The sequence below is a fragment of the Apteryx mantelli genome, chromosome 3 (genome assembly GCF_036417845.1).
Source record: "Apteryx mantelli isolate bAptMan1 chromosome 3, bAptMan1.hap1, whole genome shotgun sequence".
NCBI lineage: Eukaryota > Metazoa > Chordata > Aves > Apterygiformes > Apterygidae > Apteryx > Apteryx mantelli.
In genome coordinates this window covers 76,351,113-76,372,615 of record NC_089980.1, presented here as the reverse complement: position 1 = coordinate 76,372,615, position 21,503 = coordinate 76,351,113, and the positions used below count along the sequence as shown (strand labels likewise).

The window sequence follows — 21,503 nt, the reverse complement described above, 5'->3', positions numbered from 1 at the left end:
ATATTCCTGGGTGAGGAGACTCTCTGTTCTGTGTGCCTGTGTGTGGATGGAGGTGCATGTGCCAGTGACAGGAGTCGCACCAGGGCTCGCAGGGGTCTGAGAGTCTCTGGTGGAGCACCTGGAGCGCGTGAGGGTCCATTTGTCAGTGTGTGATGGCTGGCAGATTTCAAGCCAGATCGGCAAGCAAGTAGGCTAAGGGGCTTTGGTGATGGCATTGAGGCGGCCTTAAGTGTGGGCCGGAGACTGGAGAGAGCGAGGGTCTGTGAGTTATCTCCAACTCTTGGAGGCCAGGGGATCTCAGCCAAGTCTCTGTTTCTCTGTGTGGCCAGCCTTGTGTATATGTGAATTGTATAGGTGTGTGCACATTTTGTGTGCGTGTGTGCCTACTTGGAATAGCTGCTCTGGCTGGCTGCTGGCTGGAGCTGGGACCATGCTGCTGCAGCAGCTTTGCCTCCATCAGGCAACCGCCTTCAGCACCTCCAAACGCTGTTGCCCACTCAGGCCCTGCGAGTGCAGAGCCTGACTCTGAATGTCTATTCACATTTCAAAAAAGAAAGGGCTGTATGGTGCTCTGCAGTGATATTCAACACTGGAGTTTGAACAACATTTGCATTCCCAAATTCTCTCCAGCTCCCTCTGTGAAGTGTATGGGGCTGAGGACTGTGAGACCACCATGCTGGGAACAGCAGTGGTGCCAGTGTGGGCACAAAGAAAGTGGAAAGGTGCCTGACCCCTTTTAAAGGCACAGCTCCAGAAAGAGATGCACAGCTTCATACACTGAGACGCACCAGTGGCATTGCTGAAGGAAGCTTCCAGCCACAGCAAAGCACAGGTCTCCATGGCGGGAGAAAAGGAAACAAAAATATGAACAGCTCCTTCTCCCAGGGAGTAGCTGACCTCAAGCAGGAATCTAAAATCCTTGAAGTTATTGGATTTGCAGGGCAACATTATCGTGCAGGAACAGAGGAAAAGGTGCGTTTCACATATGCTGGTGTTATATGGCCAGGAAGAAATAGAGGAGCTCGGAGGGAGAGAAGTTGCTATGTGACACCATGTCACTACTCCGTGACCTCTTCACTGGGTGCCAACAGTTCCAGCACTGAGGAGGGTCCCACATAGCCAGTGCTTTGCAGCCAAGCTGTTATTCAGAAAGGGCAAGCCAAGTATTTTGAAGGTTCAGTTCCAAGTTTTGGTCCAACAGAGATTGCAGAAAAAAATGGTGATTCATGGTCAATTCTGGTGAGGAAGAGGTAATAGGTTTTGGGTCAGGATTGGCTCTCTGACTGGAGCTCCTCATCCACCGCCACACTGCAATATTCTGTGCTACAAGGTGCCACAGACCGTGCCCTAGGGGCATATGGGCAAGCAAGCCAAAACAATGCAAATAGGAGAGAACTGTACAAGTGAGGTGAGGGAACAGGCTTGTACGGGTCAGTAGTAGTAGCTGTAGAGCAGAGACAAAACATGCCTGAGCTTGTCTGCATAGAGGTATCATGAATCACCTATTTCACTCCTTTACTTACTGGTCTCATAATAATACGAAATTATAAAATATGCAGTGATATTGAAATATGAATTAATCTTCTGGCCCACAATACAGGCTGTCCAAGGGAGAGAAAGGTCAAAATCCAGAAAGCAGAGCTAAACAACTGCTATTTAAAACTGATAAAAGATTAGTAACCCTTTAATATAAAAGGGTTACTTCTCAATAAGTGGCAGCAATAAAGTAAGAATGATACATTATTACTAAACAAAGCACACTGAGGAGAAGCTTGCGCAGCTGGAATTAAGAAAGATAATTCTGATTGTTTTAGCCGATGATGTCATATCTCATTTGGACATGATGTCAATGGTGTACAACCTCAATTATGGTAACAGCATGGGGAGGCTGGTGGTTGTGGGTCTTGTTTCAGATGATCCTTTTCATACCACCGTCCAAAAAGTGTCACAGTGACGATTGGCTTTGTTGGTCCTATCTTACTTATCAAACGCCCATCACTCGATACCTAATTGAAAAAGAAAAGGGAAGGATATAGAGGAGTACTCATAGGAACAAGTTAAAAGCTTACAAAGATGTGACCAAACAATGAGAAGGTATGTCAAACCATGTAGCTCACTGAAACCAGTGACTTCATCAAGCAGACAGTGAATAAATCTGATTACTCACTATGAGCAAGTTTTCTTTGGCTTTTCCGAGACAGCTTCTTCCATGACTAAGCCCCAGAGAATCTAATGTGCGATGGCTTGAGGGCATCCCATTACCTCAAATTCCCCAGGGGCCAGGTGAACCCCGCTGTACAGGACTTCTGGAAAGACGTAGTCAGTGCCAAACGTGCCGCTCAGGGAGAACATGTCAAACTTGGTCTGAGCAGCCTCCACGGGCTGCCCACAGCTTTTCAGGTCTGTGCTCTTACACTTTAGCAGCGTGCATATCTGTGGGGGAGAGAAGACGACAACAACATATTTAGCAAGATGGAAACACTCTGGTAGGAAACTCTTGTGTCATCAGATCTAGTGTGTGACAGAGAAGGTGACTGGCACAGGCTATCTTTCATAATTTTAAAGCAACTTCCTTTTAGCCATAGTGTATTTTTTCATCCCTTGATCTGACTGGAGCATGTTCCAGAACTGCACTGCTTTAGTAGATAGAAATAACCTTAGTTTCTGGTGAAAGTTCTGCCAGAGCAATTTATTTCATGCCTGAAGGCCAGTCCTGTCACTTCCACTAATTCTTCCAATTCCCAGTTCTTTTATGTGAAGATTCCCTTTTCACATGTCTTGAGATGAGATTGTGGATGGAAACTTGGAACAGAATGAAACAAATGAAACAGTTCTCCTCATAAGTACATTGTACAACTGTAAACTCAGGACCTTTTACTGGCATTTGTACATGTTGCTAGTGAGAACCCAGGAGAGGGCCTGGTAGTCTATGGGAAAAGCGACTTTGATTATCTCCATCCAGCTCCTGGTGAATAGCTGTCCAGGTAACGAAGCAAGCATCCCCTGTTACACCTTTGAGTTAGCAGTTGCAGCACATGGAGGAAAACAGCGATGGTAATGTAGACTGACTTTTCTTTTGTCCTGAGGGCTAATTCTCCAGCTTTAATCTGATGGATGTTTATGGGCAACGTGAAGGAACAAAAATATGGGGCTAGCACTCCTGTGAAGATTCAAAGGATGCTGCCTGGCTTTGTTGGCAGGTGAGGGAGGAGTTTGTCTCTTTTTGTGTTAGATATTAGGGGGTCAGAAAAAGCATCTTTGCAAACGTCAAATGTACTTACTATTCATCAGCAAACTGTTGAAGTGCAAATGAGCGGGAATAAAGAATCTAATTCTCTCAGTCTGCTCTAAGGAAATGACAATTTTAATGAGGGGGAAAAGCAGAAATTCCTGCCTTCTCTAGAACACTCAATACTGGTAGAGACCATCTGCCCACTTTCATAAGGACTGAAATAAATTTTCCAAGCAAGTTCACTAAGAACACCAATTCTATTCAAGCTACCTTCTTAAATGTATTAGATGAGCTATTAGCTGGCTAAGGCCTCCCCTAGACTGTGGTTTCTGCACCAGCTGGTGCACAAGGACCCTGTTGGCAGAGAGAAGTAAGTAAATAAAAGAATGATTAACCTGCTGGCACAATAACTTAACCATGAAAGCAAAGAAGGTTTTGCAATATGGCTTTAAGCAAATTCAACCACAGTGTAACTGATTGTCTTCCCAAACATTTGACTGGGAGACTGGAAGAATGGGCATTTCTGTGAAACTTATATGCCATTTCTGTAAGCCTCATTGCTATGATCGGAGTCATAACAAAACGTTAACATCTTTGAGAATCCAAATTAGCAGAGCATCTCATAAAGATGGATATGATTTTATTTTTTTTTAAAGAGCAACTGCTTGATGAAGATTTTTTGGAGAGATTCAGAACACTTACTATAGATACTCACAGAGTACCAGTCCTTGGCTGCCTAAGAAAAAAAAGAAACGGCCAGTGCACTCTGGGAATTTAAAGGATGTTTAGAGACCTCTCCACTGCAACAGAGCTTAAGCAGAACAAGATGCCAATTTTCCTCTCTCAGGCAATTTCTGTGTAAACGCAGATGTCTACACACATTTCAAAGTCAAAGAAAGACATGCTGGGTATTATATGCACCCTCAGGATGATGTGAAAGGTCCACTGGCATGCCATCTCGGGTGGGATTGGCAGCCTCACTCTTGTTGTGGAGAAGCAGAAGGATGAGAGATGACTGCTCTGAAGGGTTCAGAGAGACTCATGATGTTGTCTTACTGTTGTTGACGTGTGTGTGCTCCTGTAAGAGCTGTATAGATAGTGCAACTGTTAGCAAAAATATGAGGCAGGAACTTAGCTCTGGACCAGTGTATCACTCTAATACCTACCCCTTTTGCTCCCTAAAATGATACCCACAACCCTTTCAGATCTTTAGCAGGGGAGAGGAAGGGGGCGTGCTGGATTTAAAGGCAAGCAGACTTGGACATTTCAGTAACTACTTCTCCTTGCTGATAAATAGGACTCCAGAGCTGCAGAACACAAGAAGAAAGTCACGGTCCTTCCCCCCCACCCTGATCAGGAGCTGAAGGTTTCTCCCACTAAAGAAGCTTCCTAAAATAATAGCCCCTAAAAGAAATCATTATTACCTGCAGATAGTATTGTCCTTCAACAACATGAAGTTCATCAAAGGCACCTAGCACATAAAATTCATCTTCTCGTTTCCCTGCCATCTTGTAGCTCAAGTGACAGCAGAGGTCCTTCTGGCAAACTGTGAGATTCCCTTCAGACTTAGTAAGCTCAGTGAAAGTGAATCTGTCATGGAAGATGAGCCCACTGAAATCATGGTCATTTGGTGAGAATCTCTTGACACTTGAGACATATGAGCTCCAGTTGACAGCAGGAGGGTAGGCAGGAGATAGGCGAGGATGTGAACTAAGTTCAGCAACAAGGAGGTGACCATCCTCTGTTTTCATGTTGTAATAATATGCTCTGGCTCCGTCTGGTGCATAAATACCACTCCCTGAGGAGAGCACAATTTTGAGTCCAAAAAGAATCAGACATTTCATATTGTCCTTTTAATTGTTCCATTGCTGGTGTATTCACCATTTTATAAGTACTGCAGAAATTTTAGTGTCCTCAAAGGAGAACTTTAACAACCCAGTTCACAGAGATCATGCTTTGGCAAAGAATACCATTTATGTCTCCGCATGAAGTCTGCTTAGTGTAGCCAAAAGGCAGAGGGTTACCTTATGGTTTTATTTACGGTCTCCTCAGTTCTCTTTCCTCCTATACACAGAGCTGCATGAGAATGTCTCTATTCTGGGCTGGCTGATGTAAAAGGACCATCCACAAGTTGAGAATGTCCAAAACGTAACACATGCAAGTATCACAGGCCTATCCTGATGGACATGGAAGGATATAGCAGCTCTCTAGTCCAGTTTACACCAGTTGAGAACTCCTCCCTGCATGGGGAATTCACACCCGACCAGCGCCAAATGAGGGAGGGAAATCAATGCACTTACAAGGGAACATATGTCACACCCTACATTGCAGAAGAGCTCTGCCCCTCAGTCACATAATATGGATAACAAGCAGTGGACTGTTGGCATTTCAAAGATGAAGCCCCAGGCAATACTGTGATTTCAGAACACAATAAAGAACACTGTCTGGCTAAAATATATTAATTATCCCATGAGCTAAGCTCTAGAAAAACATAGTATCACACTCTTAAGAGATACCACATTATTAGCAGCATTTCTGCAACAGGCCTGAAAATTTGTTTTTAATAGTTTTCCCACAACTACGTTAAATACAGCTACAAACACATCTTGCATTTGGCCAGAATAAATGGGGCCATGCATTGGGTTTGCAAGTATATTTACAATTCTGCATTTAATAGCAGGATCACAGGTGGCAGGGAACAATGCCTAAGCTTCAGAAGTTTCTACTCAGATAGAAGGGGCAGTAGCTTAACTTACTACTTGCTTAGAGGCAGTAAAAGGAGGAAAGGAAGCTCCTAAGAAGCTAGGGAGGAGAAAAGAAGACACCATGAATTTTGCTGTGCCTTGTATGGCATAAGTTGAGATAGCACTCCTCAGGTTTAAAGTTTGGTGACTGAAGTTTTCACCTTCCACATAAATGCATTGTAAGCTTCTGCAAAAACCACCTTGTAGAACAGTGAATAAAGAATCATGATTATAAAGATTTTTTAGACAAAGTTAAAATTAATTACCTGTCATTGCCAAGCCAACTTTGTGTGTATTTGCTGAAAGTAAATTGACACCCATGCCCATAGCCCAGGCAGAGTGAAATTCAACAGCAGTCAAAAAAGGCAAGACATTCATCCAAGCAGTCGGGAACAGCACAGTGTCCACCTGTAACTTGCTCACCAGGACCACCGCAGGGTCGTGGAAAAGTATGTCGAAGCAAGTGAAGATGCCAAACTTCCCAAAGGGTGTCTCAAAAGTGACAGTTTCTGGCTCTTTAGGGAAATTAAACTGAGTTTCTGACATAAAGAGGTTATACTGTAGGGGAGAGGAAGAAAAAAATAAGGCAAAAAAGAAAAAAAGGAACGAGATAAAGAGAGATAAAACAGTTAAACACACCTCCTGCAATATCCTCGTGTCATTGTATAAAACTATTCAGAATGACTAGAGAAGCTTTTTAACCTGTTTTTGAATTCTTCATATGTAGAAAGACAGGCTAAAATTGGATGATCACTATAGTGCCCAAAAGGTGAATATGGGGAGACATATATTGTCCTGGCATCTAGACAAAAAGCAGCTTGCTATCTGTAGATTTGTTGGCTTGATGTGCCACCTGTTACTCCCATGAAAATACCCTCTCCAATCTCCCCATGCAGTTTAAAACTCTGACAACCCAAAAGACACAAAGAAGAGACATAATAATGGAAGAGGAACACAGAGGAAAGAAAGAAAAGAAAGAGACAGAATTGGTGACCTTGATGTAGAGATGCGTGGAAGGACTGGAAGCACACAGTACCAGGAGGAAGTGTGCAACATTACAGCAAGACCCCAAAACAGAGAAGAAAAAGGTTGCAATGGTGGGAAAGAGGCAGATGGTCTCAGCTGACAGGAAAATGCAAGCATGAGACTTTCTCAGCTGTGCAACATTTTCCTTCCAACTTTTATTCTCACTTAAGGTTTGACTTTACTGAAAGAGTCCTTTTACTGTCCAAGTCACTGGGACAACAAACACATGTAACTAAGCCAGAAAGCAGGTTCATGTTTATTCATTTCAAATCTGAACCTGGAACTCAGCTCCAAGCTGGGCTGGGCCTGGCTGGTGCAAAGGGGACTTCACTCCAGCAATTATCAGTTTTCCCCTCACCTAGTTTGCACAGAAGCAAATACCTTGGCATCGTCCGTGGAGAAGTAGGTGAAGTAATGAGTCCAAAGTGCATTAAATAAACAACTGACTTCAGACTATCCTTGTCAGCATGATATCTGGCACACTAACCTCAGACAACTTCGATGTACCTTGCAGGTAGGTACACAAAACCGAAAAAAGGATACTTTCACTGGGTATGATTGTTTCAATTCAGTCATCTCCTTCTACTCTCAGCATATCCAAATAATTACTGTTAAGCAAAAATTGGGCCGAAATAAAACATAAGAGAAGACAGAGAGAAAGAGAGAGAGAGGCCAGTCTGCCTCAAATCAGACTATGCCTGTAAGATAAGAAGCAGATAACATTTTAAATTTCTGGAATACAAAGGAATAGTCTGAGGCAACACTGGCACTGAAAACTAAAGTTGTCCCCCCCCCCCCCCCCTCCTTGCTCAGGCAGCAAGATTTCCAGTAAAAGGTAGTTAATAAACTGAGGAAGTCAGCCAAAAATGTCTTCCACTAAATTGGACCTGAGCAAACATTTTTCATTCTAGTCTGCTTTCTTTTAGAAACATCACAGCATATACAGGTTTAGAGTCAATATCTCCCAGCAAAAGAAGTATCCTTTTAAATTATGAACGAAACCGGGGGGGGGGGGGGGGGGGGAGACAACTGCCATGGGACAAATAAATGGCATTAAATTCACTTTTGAAAAGGAGACATTTTGGAAACTGTGGAAAAATAGCTCCTGTCTTTCCAAAAAGATTTCTTACCTTATGATAACGTGCCACTAATTTCCCTTCTGAGTCAAAGACAACATCAGTATTGTACTGATAGCGACCATCACTGGGGCAGCTGGGATCACTGGAGTTGCACAACTTCTTGTCCCCCATGTTTGCCACCACATAGATAGAGTTATTCCTGGCCATGCAGCTGAGTCGTTCCTGCACTGGAGCAGGAGCAAATCTAACATGTTTTAGACAAAACAAAAAATAAAAAGGACAAACAAAGAGAGGGTGGAGTGTAGAGGGGCCCCTGGCAGCGCCTCTGATCCTGCCCCAAGGCAGCATGGGCAGAGAGGTGCAGCAGCTGCAGCACTCCCGCAGGTGCTTCCCGTGCTTGGGGCAGGCACCGGAGCCCTCCCACCGGCACCCGGAGAGAAATGCCCTGGGAGGCTCACGGGATGCCTCCAAACTGCTCTGTGAATACACTTGCTATGTACAGGGCAGGGCACCCCTGGACACAGCACTCTTCTTGCAGTGCAATACACAGACCTACTTTCACAAAACCTAAATGCATGAGGAACTGGAATAGTGTGTGGTGGCAGTATGTCTAAGTACATCTCACCACATTCAATAAAAGGTAGTGGATACTTAAGTTACTTATGTTCAAAAAGTGCAAATTGTGCACGTTTCCCAGCATTCATCTCACATTAATAATCTTCATCTCAAGTCCATTGAGGAATGTCCTCAGATTTATAATACTATGGTCTTAAGACCTCATTATCAAGCATGCACATGTGAAAAGGGCAGACGACCATAGCTGTGGCTCTGTGACTCCAGTACTTTTTTCCATGATGAAGGGACATGAAGTGCAGTGCTCAGCTGTAGGTTGTCATGTCCTTGCTGGAACATGATATTTGAATGACTGATCATGTTTCAGAGCACAGAGACTCTAGTAACTAGGATCTTATCTTAATTGTGAAAAACTAAGATTTGAAGTTTCTGGGCTTGCATCACTCAGAGATTTGGACTTTGACTAATGAACTCATCATTCAGTTATTAGCTACTCAGAAACTAGTTTTCCATAAAAACGGTATGTATGCTTTTATTTGAACATAGCATTTGCCAGCAATAAGTAAATAAATAATCAAAAACTTTTGTTACAAGATTTTCAATTAGCTTTAGTCTAAATAGTGCGGGCAAAAAAAATGAAAGCATAATGTGAAGTGGTATATTCTGGCAACAAAGCTTTTATAAATGCAAAGAGGAAGCTTCCTCTACACTTAGCAACCCAAGTTCTGTATATTGTTTAAGGAATTCTTCTTTATAGTGCCTTATTCAGAATGCTTTTTAAAACAAAACAAAACCACCCCACAGGATTCCCTTTTCAATTGGTCATGCACATGCTACCTATTTTATTATGCAGCTTACCTTGATATCACATTATGCAGCTATTATTGAAACTTACCCTGATATCAGAAGAATTAGCAGTTCTTACACAGTTATTGAGAGTAGCTCACTTCTCTGTGAGACACTAGTTTGAAACCACATAAATCACTGCAGAAGGACTCACCTCTTGGGATCGGTGCAGGGAATCCAGTTCACCTCTGGATCAGGAATATCCTCCAGGTAGGGGTAGATGGCTTCTCTGGTGAAACGCCAGCCATAAATGCCATCTTCAGGAGTCACAATGATGTGGGCACCCTGGCAGGACAGGCTCCGTTAAGAGGTCACCAGTACCCATGTAACCAGGAGAATTGGCAGAAGGTGCTAATAGTACAACGAGTACCTGTCGGGCGGCTTCCTTGATGGCTCCTTCCAAGATGTCCATGTTTTTGTTCATCAGTGCCAAAGCATCGTCGGGAGAGGGAGGCTCGTCAGTGAGTGCTGGCAGGATCACTGAGTGCTCGTACACGGCCGCAGTGAAGCTGTCCCAGGCAACGGCCTGGAGCACTGAGAGGGCGAGAACTGTGCCCTGTACCAGAGGCTGGAAAGCGAGCATGGCTGGTGCCTTGTACTCCCTAGGAAAGCTCCCAGTCACAGAGAAGCAGTGAAAAAGGAACATACACATAAAAGAAAAGGGTAAAGTTTAACTTAAAGAAAGGAGGGACAAAGTGCTGATCTGTTAAAGCATTACCTTGGAATCAACATTTGTGATGCCTAATGGGAAAGCACATTACACTGTAAGGATGTTGCAACTCAAGATACTTTAAAATTGGCAGCTTAAATAGGCAGTCACAAAACTGCTGGCAATGCCAAGAGTAGTTGGACCAATACAGAAATAAGTTATCAAACATGTGACTAGAAAGAGTTGTCTTAATTCTGTTGTCATGTTTTTCTCTGTCACCAATTTCAACACACTTCTACATTGCACTTTTTTTTTTTTTTAAACAGACATTGCTATAGACTTTTGCTGTGTATTTTGGCTCAGCTTTGATACCCAGATAAAGGGTGGTTTTATCACCAAGTGTTTTATGAAGTTTGAATGGCAAAAATGAGGGCCCTAAGAACCATTTGCTTTATTCCAGGGTCTTTACATTCCTCACCTCCTATACTACATGCCATTGTTTGTAGCTTGCTTCCCAGAATTTCTTTAGACCAAAGTCATTACCTTATCCCAATGTATTTAGATGAAATACACTTAATGTGCCCCTGACAGAACGGAAATTAAAACAGAACAAAATACTTTCCACAACTTTCAAACTGATAGAATGGGCACCAAAAAATAAAAAATAAAAAAAAAAGAGAGAGAGAATTTAAGGAACTTGATTACATTTTGAGTTGCTTCATCTCTCAGTGCTTACACAAAATGATCTTATGCCAGGAGGAAAAATTAAGCTTTGGCTTCATTCACACTAAAACAGGTAATACAACAGGGGCAACTAAATTGTAGAATAGCTCTAAATATCATCTGAGGATATCTGACTATATGAAGATGCCAAAGCTTAGCTTTTGTTTTGCTATAGATTACTTTTCAACAGCCTTCCACAAGAAGATATGCATGTGGAGGGAATATTTTCCTCTGAAATCAGGCAGGTAAGCTGCCAGCCTGGCTGTTTCCCAAGTACCTCCTTGCCTGAAGCAGAAGGACAGGCTGTTTCCCAGACTTCCTGGGATGCCTGCGCCTCAACTTACACTCCCCATGCCCAGAAAAGATATGCTTATTGAAGAAGTCTTCACCTTTAACCCTTTACTTCAGTTCAGTACAAATACATTTTCCTATGACATTTTCCACAAAAAAAAAAAAAAAAAAAAAAAAGACACTCTAGTACGAGCAGGGTTCTCATTTGGGAAAGGTTTTTCCTGAATAGCAGAAAGCAGAACAGGGTGCCTGTCTTCTGCTTACAGCAGGCTCCCTTTGTAGAGCTGTCTCTTCTAATCCAGAAGTGCTGTGCATGAAAGCAAAAGCTAGAGAGCTCCCTGCAAGAATAGTGCTGACTGAAGGTTTCAAGCATTACAAATATCAATGCACATCTGACAATGTTCACCTCTAATTTAAGTATTTTTCTGTGTACTTTGCTAGATATAGCATATAGATATATGCTCATTCAGGAGCCATAAATGTGAACCTTTTAGAGACTTCAATAGAGATTTCGGTGATAACTGAAGGAATGTAGCTTGGAAGCTTTTTATTATTATTATTATTAGTTCTGATTTTCACATCAACTGAAATACAGTTTGGGTGACATTAACCACAACTAGCCACAAGCCTGAAAGAGGAAGCAGTAAATGTCCTGTTGTTTAGGAACAGCTAAGAAAACAGTCAACCCAGGAAGGTGACTGACCAAGGGCAAAAAGTGACAGGCAGAGGGGATGGAGCACTGCCCCACGCTGCCAGGACAGGGTGGTTTCAGCTGGCCAGAGGCAATCCTTCCTGCCTCTGTGCCAGCAGGCACCACCACCCACTGCCTGCCAAACCAGGAGGTCACCCAGCACCAAAGAAGTAACCCAGGTAAAAAGAAATAAATCTGCTGAATAAAACCTTATGAAACTACAGCAGTGCAGGCTATAGGTAGCATATGGGGAAGTTCATCCTAGAGCTCCTGCTGCCTTTCACACCACTGTTCTCCCAGTCCGCTCTTTCTCCTCACCCCTGTGCTCCCTCTGCTACTGTCTGAGGATGAAGGTTTTCTGAGGACTTACTTGTGTAAAACAGGATATAATTCAATGTTAAATCAGCTTAGCTGTAGAGGTAGCCTGCCTTCCAATTGTGGTCCTGCTTCTTGTGCTGAGAGAGATCCTGTGGAAGGCTACTCTTTATCTGAAGGGTTAATCTCCTTCTGGAAAAACCTGTGTGAGGGGAGACACCTGCAACTATGCAATCACTGCACAGAAGCAGTGGGAGCATGCACTCAGGGGTGGGGAGATCAGAAGCCATCCCTTTTTAACAACAGCACACATGGTTATGTTGCTTGGCTACAACAGAACACCATGTACTAGGGTTCAGATAAAAATGTAGAGGCAGGGTACTTTTTCTTCATACAAAATAAGTGTGTTCTCCATTACCTCTATTATATGAACTGCAGCACAGTGTTACAATTTAATACCTTTCTATAAATTCAAATCTGATTTTTACAATGTTTGCTTTGTTTACTTTGTTCAAATATGAAGTATTTTATGTCCACTAAGTCTTTTTTTTATGATTTTGGTCAGATTAAATGTGAACATTGTTTTTATTTCAAAACAAACCATCAGAACAAACAATATACTTAACTCTATGTAGAAATCTTAGCCGTACCACTTGAAGTAATCTACTCCAAAACACACCTCCTTTTTAGTTGTTTTGTTGTTGTTGCTGTTTTCTGGAAAGTACACTCTGCTTTCAGTGCAGTGTCTGCACCCACACACATGCAAGTGTACTCAATCTATTCAAGCTACCAGCTAGCCTTTCCCAAAACCTGCCTGCAAATTCCTGACCTTCCCTCATGTCAGCATGAGCAACCATTTCACTGGGAGACAGACAGGTACCTGCAAAGTTGCTCATTTCTGAGAATTTTTTATAGGGACCCAACTGACTGCTCGAAAAAGATGGCACAGTTTTCACTTAGTTTTGTGGAAAGGTCATTTTCCACACCTTAAAACTGTGGCCAGGAAAAGCAGGATCCTCAAACTGTAATTTAGGGCATGACACAGAAAAATATTACAACCATGTGGGCTGAGTTGAATATCCAGCTTTGAAGCAACAGTGTTTTGAGGCTTTCCTTCTTTTTCAAAGTAAATGATAGCTTTTAAAAGTTTACCCATCTGCCTTCAGAGTTTCTACTCATCTCTGGTTTAAAATAGGGCATGTTTAGAGATGGGGCTGAACAGAATTCCAGGACTCATCTCTAATCCCCCCAAATTTTTTCAAAAGATTAAAACTACTTTGTTATTGGGCCACAGTCCACTGCTATGGGCCTGGATCCCAAACCATTAAAGTCAGAGGAGTTTATTTTCTATTATCCCCAGTGAGAGCAAGGTCAAGCCTGTGACAATCAAAAGATACCAGGCAAAAATAGATACAGAGCTGTCCAGCATAGCAATTTATTTTTGCTGCAAAATCAAGCCAACAAATCAATGTTCAATGACTATGTTATTAGATAGCACAACCTGAGATATAGAATGCCATTATAATTATAGGCATTAACATTAATTAATATTATGATTAATTAGCATCACAGGAACACACATATGAGATCTTAAAGTACCTACAGTGAAATTACGGCAAAGCTTGCTCTGCGTGTGGTGGGTCCTTTTCATATCACCTCCCAAAGAGGGTTACACTCAAAACTGGCCTAGATGTACGAGTCTGGCTTATCAGACGTCCATCAGTTAACATCTAATTATGGAAAAGTAAAATAAACAGGAACATCAACAAAGCAGTATTATTGCATGACAGACACAATATAGTATTTTCACTAATGTTGACCTAGTTAAGCAACATCTTGAAAAAAGACAAAGCAAAGCACAGCTGAGTCTCTTACTCCCATAGAGCTACCATAACGTCTGAGAAAAACTAGACTTTTTCTCTCTTGAGAAACATCTTGTTCTAGACTTTTGTGGAACTAGGTATTGATCTGGGATTTTACCTTTAGTCCATAGGAGCTCCAATCATTTGGACAGGGCTGAAATGAATGAGGGAAATGGACTGACTATACTGGCCTACTCAGACATGGTGAGCAACGCTCTGGGAATGAAATCAGGAAAACTAAGCAGAAATAAAGCTACCTTGAACTCAAGCCAATTACTGAAATAGAGGGCACTGATAATTTCCAAGTTGCTCCTGTGTCTTGTAGTGGCTTTTTGGCCATCTGTGTTGCAAGTCTGACAACCTGCAAGGGTATGACATTACCTCAAATTCCCCAGGGGCCAGGTGAACCCCACTGTACAGGACTTCTGGAAAGATGTAGTTAGTGCCAAACATGCCGCTCAGGGAGAACATGTCAAATTTGGTCTGAGCAGTCTCTACGGGCTGCCCACAGCTTTTCAGGTCTGTGCTTTTACACTTCAGCAGCGTGCATATCTGTGGGGGAGAGGATACAGAAAAGCAACTTACCTCTAAGCTTTAAACAATCAAGAGCTGGGTTTGATAGTACGAAAAGCTCTCATGATGAAGGAATGATCCAATGTATCTACTCATTTATTTAGACTTACGGCATCCATGGATGCTATTGGCACTTGAAACTTTGTAATAAGACAGTTCTTCACCAGCATCACAGCAAATCACAGTGTCTGTGTGTACATGTGTATTTATGTGTACACAGATGCATAATGCATATGCATTTAGTCACAGAAGTTGAACAGTTTGTGACCTAGGTAAGTTACTTCAGCTTTCTCCATTTCCTAAATAAAATTAAGTCATACCTATTTGCCTACTCTATTGGGAATACTGTGAAGATATAAAGAGAAGATATAAAGATGTAGCATATTAGAAAAAGCATTATATAGAAATCTAAAGAATGAATACATGTGAATACAAAGGTTATATGCATATATAGATTCTTAATTTTATTAAATTATTACAAGTTGGAGCATCTCATTAGCACAGTGATAACACCCATAGCAGAAACTAGCTCTCTGTTGTGACAAGAGCAACCCTATTGAGACAGCAAGAACTCTAAGATCTCTCCCCTTTTGTAAACAAACACAGAAACCTCCTTGAAGTGTTATAGCACAGGATCAACTCAAGGTCTTGATTTTCATAATTTGTATCATAGACAGAAAAGCAGAAGCGATATCCTCAATAAAGTCAAAATGACTCATGAAGAAAACAAATGTTTGGTGGGGGCCTAAAAAAATGTAACCTCATAAACTACCACGGTCAAAAATGGGACAAATGCAAAGGGGTGAAAAGAGAATATTCCAGCCCTCCCTCTGTCCAAATAAGAATAGAAAACCTTTACCTGCAAATAATACTCTCCTTCAACAATATGTAGCCCATCAAAGGCACCTAGAACATAAATGTCATCTTTTTGTTTCTCTGCCATCTTGTAATTTAAATGGCAACAGAGGTCCTTCTGGCAAATGGCAAGATTTCCCTCAGGTTCAGCGAGTTCGGTGAAGGAGAAGAGATCATGGTAAACAACTCCACTGAAATGGTGGTCATTTGATGGAAGCTGTTTGATGCTGCTGGCATACAATTTCCAGTTAACAGCAGCAGGATAGGTGGGAGACAGACGTGGGTGTGAACTCAGTTCTGTCACCAAGAGGTGACCATTTTCCGTTTCTGTATTATAATGGACCATCTGGGGCATAAATACCACTCCCTGAAAATATATAAAAACAGAAAACTCTCAATATGAAAGCAAGTGTGTGGTGCAAGTAGTCTTTACTAATTAAACACGTACCAAATTTTATTCTAATATTGACCAGACTCTTTCATAACTAAATTAAACCTTCACAGACTACAATCCTGATCCAATGCTTTTTGCAGCCGGTGGAAAGTAGACCAAACTCTGATGTATCGTAAGCAACAAGATTAGTGCACTAATTATATGCCGTTACATATGATTTAAGTGACTGAAGCTCATTCCTCATTGAGTTAAATTCCTTGTCTCTTTGACAACAGTATTTCTGATTAGAGTGAATGGTAATACTGTCACATCAAAAAAATTCTTTAAGGAAAAACAGGTTACCAAAAGTCACATATATGCGCAAGCTGTTCATATAAATACATCTTTAAAACCCAGAGAAAACCCATCCACGAAGAATATAGGCTGTATGACTTAAGGTTATCAATGACTCAGAACAATAGGAATGGCCCAAATTTGCTCTCATTTGGAGGGCAAAGTTTAGGACTACTTTTTAGCCACATCAGTGAGCTTTTCTCATTTCTGTAAGCACATGTTCATTAAACTCATGCGCGAATTCTAGCATTTTTTCATAAAAATATACAGTGAAAACAGAGCCTAAATAGAAAACCTTGCACAAGCTCTCCATTTCAGAAGCAGTGTTTGCAAGAAGACTCATGGAGAACATTTCTCAGCACTAGGTTTCCACCAAGTGGAGAAAAAAATACTGGCCTTCAGAAAACAAAGCATTGGTAAACCTCAAGATAGTTGTCAGAGGATAATGAATCACATGCATTACACTTCAGTACTACTCATTTAACAAAAAATTAAAGGTGTTCTAATTAATTTAAACATTTCTGAGTTCTTACACACACCACGTTTTGATTTCCTTCCTAATCCTGTTGACATGTGTATGTGTGCTTAAAGTTTATGGATATTTCTGCTCAGGTCAGCAGGCCTACATAGATAAAAATATTACCCATGCGAACAAGATCAATTAGACCAATATCACATTACCTGTCATAGCCAAACTGGAGTTGCATGTATTTGCTGAAAGAAAGTTGACACTCATTCCCATAGCCCACGCTGAGTGGAACTGGACAGCTGACAAAAGTGGGAGAGTATGACCCCAAGCTGTTGGGAATAGTATGCTGTCGACCTGAAATCTGCTTGCCAACACCACAGCAGGGTCATGAAAGAGTATGTCTGCGCAAGAGAAAATGCCAAAGTATCTGAAGGATGTATTGAAAGTCACAAATTCCGGCTCGTTGGGATAATTAAACTGTTTCTCTGTCACAAAAAGGTTGTACTGTTTGTGGAAAGGAAGGAATGGGGAAATAAAAAAGAAGATTAAGAAAGAAATTAAACCACTTACATCAGACAATAATATTGAAAATAGTGCTGATATTCACTTAACCACAGATAATGGAGCATAAGGTTTTGTGAACTTGCTATACCTTCATTTTGTAAAGGAAAATTCATACCATGCAACAGAAGTCAAGCACAAATATCCATGGATCTGGCTTGTATCAGTGAAGGGGCTTTGCATTTAGTTATCAAGAATTTATAATATTACAGTTTTCCCATCTCATGTGTCACTTCCTACTGAGAAGCAGTAAAAACACAGGGTTTTCTGAGTTTCAATTAATTTGATGCAATTACTTGCTATTTCAGAATAGCAGGAATAAAGCTCCCTCAAGGCAACGACTTTTACTTGCCCTCTGATGCCTGCTAAATAATGACTATAGAAATACATTTAAGCCTGGGAAGTTGCTTTTGTTTCACATCTTTACTCTCCTGAGGATCATGTACTTCCTGAACTTTGCAAAAATGTCTTACTTTGTGATAACGAGCCACCAATTTCCCTTCTGAATCAAAGACAACATTGGTATTGTATTGACAGTGACCATCACTTGGGCATCTTGGATCACTGGAATTACAAGGCTTCTTGTCTCCCATATTTGCAACCACATAGATAGAGTTATTCCTTGCCAGGCAGCTCAGCCTCTTCTGCACTGGTGAAGGAGCAAATCTAATCAGCAGAGAAGAAAGGAAATCAAACATCAAAAACAGTTGTTCAGTATAAATGCCAAAACTAAGACTTTAGACCACAAGAATGATAGGTTTAGATTAGTCATTTCTAAGACAAGATAATTGTTTTCTGTTAATCAAAAGAAGACAATAATAGATTAATGATGAGCCTGTAGAAGTGTGGGAAATAGAAAAAGGCTCTTCTATCTATGCTTTCACACTGTACTTCCAAACCCTTCCAGTTCCACAGTCCTTCTTGATCTCACTTCTAGAAACCCAGTTCTTAATGAATCTTTTAATTGTTTATGCATTAAGAGAACCTTCAGATAGGAAATATTGAAATCAAGCACTAGAGGGGCTGTGACTGGAAGAAGAGAAAAATGAGGAAACTATATCAAAAAAATGTCCTGTATTCTCCCCCAAAACAGCTGCAGGGAAAAATCAGATTTATAGTTGAATTATGAAACATACATAGACATTATAGAAAATACTGTCATGTCTTGCAGCATTTAAGCTCAGATGGAGAAAATACCTTTGGAAGGGATCATGTTTTGCTGATAACAATTTTAGATCTACAGAAGTCCCCTGCCAGCCGCAGTTCTCTTTTGTTCTTTTAAATAATTGCAACCTTTATTTCCCACATTGCATTCTCTCTTTTTGCGGTAATTACAGACCACTTAATGCTTTATTTTACCCAGATCTAAATATGCATTCTTTTTAAACCTTCATTATAAATACACTTAACTAGCTTAAATATATTTAAACATTTGAAAACACAATTCACTTCAGCCTAAACAACCAGTTTAGTCTGGTTGTACTGATAGTGACCATCACTTGGGCATCTTGGATCACTGGAATTATGTTGCAGAACAACTGTCTGAAGCTTTTGGTGCACACTAGGAGACCACACAGTTCTAGGGGCATGGGTGAAATACTGGCCTCAGGGAAAACAATGAAGAATGTTGCCATCATCTTCCATGGAGCCTGAGGTTCAAACCTGTATCTCCTTAGAGCCTGATGGGGTGGATACCAAAGACATTGCTTAAACAACCTTAACAATTACACACTGTTGCCACAAGACTTTTATAAATCCTTCTGGCAATGGTTTTGTATTTCAAAGCTTAGCATGCTTCATCTCACATTAAATAACAGAGGAACACAGGGGGTTCCTCATGGTGAAAGTAAATCTTCCCACTTTCAGGTCTCCCTTCTGTTGCCATCATGGGGCAGAACATCAGTGATATATTGACATATGCTAATTCAACATTATGTTTCAGTTCTGGATTCAGCTGCCAGAGTAAGGCAGTTTAACATTTCTTTCTTCTACATTGCTTTTAATTATCCTTACCTAAACATTGCAGACTCAAAGAATGGTGAAATTTATTAAGGAAAATAAAACTTAAGCTTCCTTTCCTTTATGATACTGGCATGTCAACAAAACTGGGCTGAACAATATCATGCTTTAATTTGATGGAAATAAAATATGTTTACAGAATGAAAAGGCCACTGTGTTGTGCTTCTTGTTCATTTAGGGTCCAGACTGCAAAATACAAATCCAAAATTGTGCAGCATACCCTTTGAATAACAGCTGTTTTGTATTCACAGATATTCCTATATCTTAAACATGTCCTACAATATGCATGGAATACATTACAGAAATGTAGATTCTGTATATTTAATATTTTTCTTTTAAATAAATCTTGACCTTTATGATTATACTAACTAAAATCAAAAGAATTACAATGAGAAAAAACTATAAAAAAAATGAATGAAGTTGTTTGAAGCTATTTATGGCAAGTACATGGTATCTAACCTGTCTTCATCTCACATTTAAAACTACCCATAACCGCTTTTAAATGGAGATCTCCTTCCCATCAACCCTCGCCCCCTTCCATAGTAGAGACAATACCTTTCAGGATCAGTACATGGAATCCAGTCCACCTTTGGGTCTGGGATATCCTCAAGATAAGGGTATATTGTTTCCCTTGCGAAAATCCAGCCATAAATGCCATCCTCTGGAGTCACAATGATATGAGCACCCTAATACAAACACACCAAAAAAACAGAAGGGATTTTTTTTCCCCTATAAATAACCCGTGTTTACTAAACTACATGTCTCTAACTAGGTCATAATACCTGTTTGGCTGCTGCTTTGATGGCTGCTTCCAAAATATCTATATTTTTGTCCATTAGTATGAAGGCATCCTCAGGAGAAACAGGTATTTCAGTGTCCTCTGACAAGATGACATTGTGCTCATAGACCGCTGCACTGTAGCTGTCCAGGGCACAGGCCTCAAGAATGGACAGGATAAGAACCGCAGCAGAGACATGAGCTTTAGAAAGCTCCACATTTGAAGTCTGGAAGTCGCTCAAAAGGAGGACAGGGGCAAGCAAAGACAGGTGACTTCTTTAATAGGGAAACTCTTGCACAAAACTGGCAATTCCCCACAGTGCCAGAAAGCTGACACTGAGTGACATAATCACTATGTCCGGAAAGCCTCAGGGCATCAAGAGCAGGGGAGCCGCAAAAACTGAGCAATTCTGCATTACAGCACAGGCAGAGCAGTCACCACTGCACGCAGCTGAAGAAACATGTCACCTGCCAGATTTAAGAAAGATACAGGCGTGGCTACAGGACCAAAGCAATACAGGAATTGCTACAGTGAAGGGAATTGAAGGCAAGCCCAAGTCACAGCAGGAAAACGAGCCAGAGGAATTTGAGATATCTCAGCAAAAACCAGCATACACACATTCCTGGCCAAACTCGTGCAGGCAGGGCAGCAAGAGGCAGGTAGCTGGCCCTGAGCTCTGTGCCGCTGCCAGTCATGTCCAAGCCCACTCAGCACAGAGCCAGCTCAGTGCCACGAGGCTTTGGGAACAACTGCTCTGATCTAGGTGACAGTAGTCTGGCTATACCTAGCACAGTCCACCCTCATCCACAGGTGCACAGGTTGTACAAGTGCATTGGTAGAACAAGTTGAGTATTTAAACATGCCATTTTGTCACACAATCACAGCACTAGCAGGGGGAGTGCTCAAAGGCAAAACAAAAATAAATGCCCAAGTCTCACACAGGATGTCCCACAGCTCTTACCATGTCAACCTTTTAAGTATGGTTCTAGGGCCCATAGAAGATCATGGCAGGAGAACAGGCTTTTGAACCCATTTGAACAAATCTGGAAACCAGGATTCCTCTTTAGGTTTCTTTCACCTTCTTTCAACTCCACTGTGTATGTGAAAGGATGAAGAGGGGAAAAGAAATGTATTGCCATAAAGCTACACAGATTTAGTTAAGCCTGTCTGGTTTTTACTGGAGTTTGGCCAAGTTTGAGTTTCAGGACAGAACATAAATTTCATAGAAATTAGTGACCCAATAATCCCTGCTGCTTCAAGTCCTCACAGCAGAAATCAGGTAGGTAAACAAGCCATGAACATTTTTGCATCCTGCATTCCTTCACCTTGCAGCTACCTCTGATTCTCACAGCTTTTCATCTCTCTCACACCCAGCAGTGGCAGGATTGGCACTTTTATGATAGGATGAGTCTTACATTCCCCAATACAAAAGGAAAGGGAGCTATTGCTAGGATGTTCTCAGAAGATACCTTCCCTTTGCTACCCTGATC

The 21,503-nt window shown here is 41.4% G+C and overlaps 2 protein-coding genes across 2 annotated transcripts; both read right to left on the bottom strand.

The window, feature by feature from the left end:
- Positions 1–1,562: 1,562 nt before the first annotated feature.
- LOC106497918 (pantetheinase-like) lies at positions 1,563–10,106 on the bottom strand. Its single transcript, XM_013958949.2, has 7 exons — positions 9,871–10,106; positions 9,655–9,785; positions 8,133–8,325; positions 6,243–6,534; positions 4,657–5,030; positions 2,263–2,433; positions 1,563–2,006 (listed from the first exon to the last, which is right to left on the bottom strand). The coding sequence occupies exons 1-7, from the start codon at positions 10,081–10,083 to the stop codon at positions 1,863–1,865; spliced, it is 1,518 nt and encodes a 505-aa protein (XP_013814403.2). The 5' UTR covers positions 10,084–10,106; the 3' UTR covers positions 1,563–1,862.
- Positions 10,107–13,779: 3,673 nt separating this feature from the next.
- Positions 13,780–20,071, bottom strand: VNN3 (pantetheinase). The gene is made up of 7 exons (XM_067294785.1): positions 20,018–20,071; positions 19,791–19,921; positions 17,690–17,882; positions 16,863–17,159; positions 15,464–15,826; positions 14,413–14,583; positions 13,780–13,899 (listed from the first exon to the last, which is right to left on the bottom strand). The coding sequence occupies exons 1-7, from the start codon at positions 20,069–20,071 to the stop codon at positions 13,822–13,824; spliced, it is 1,287 nt and encodes a 428-aa protein (XP_067150886.1). The 3' UTR covers positions 13,780–13,821.
- Positions 20,072–21,503: the final 1,432 nt, after the last annotated feature.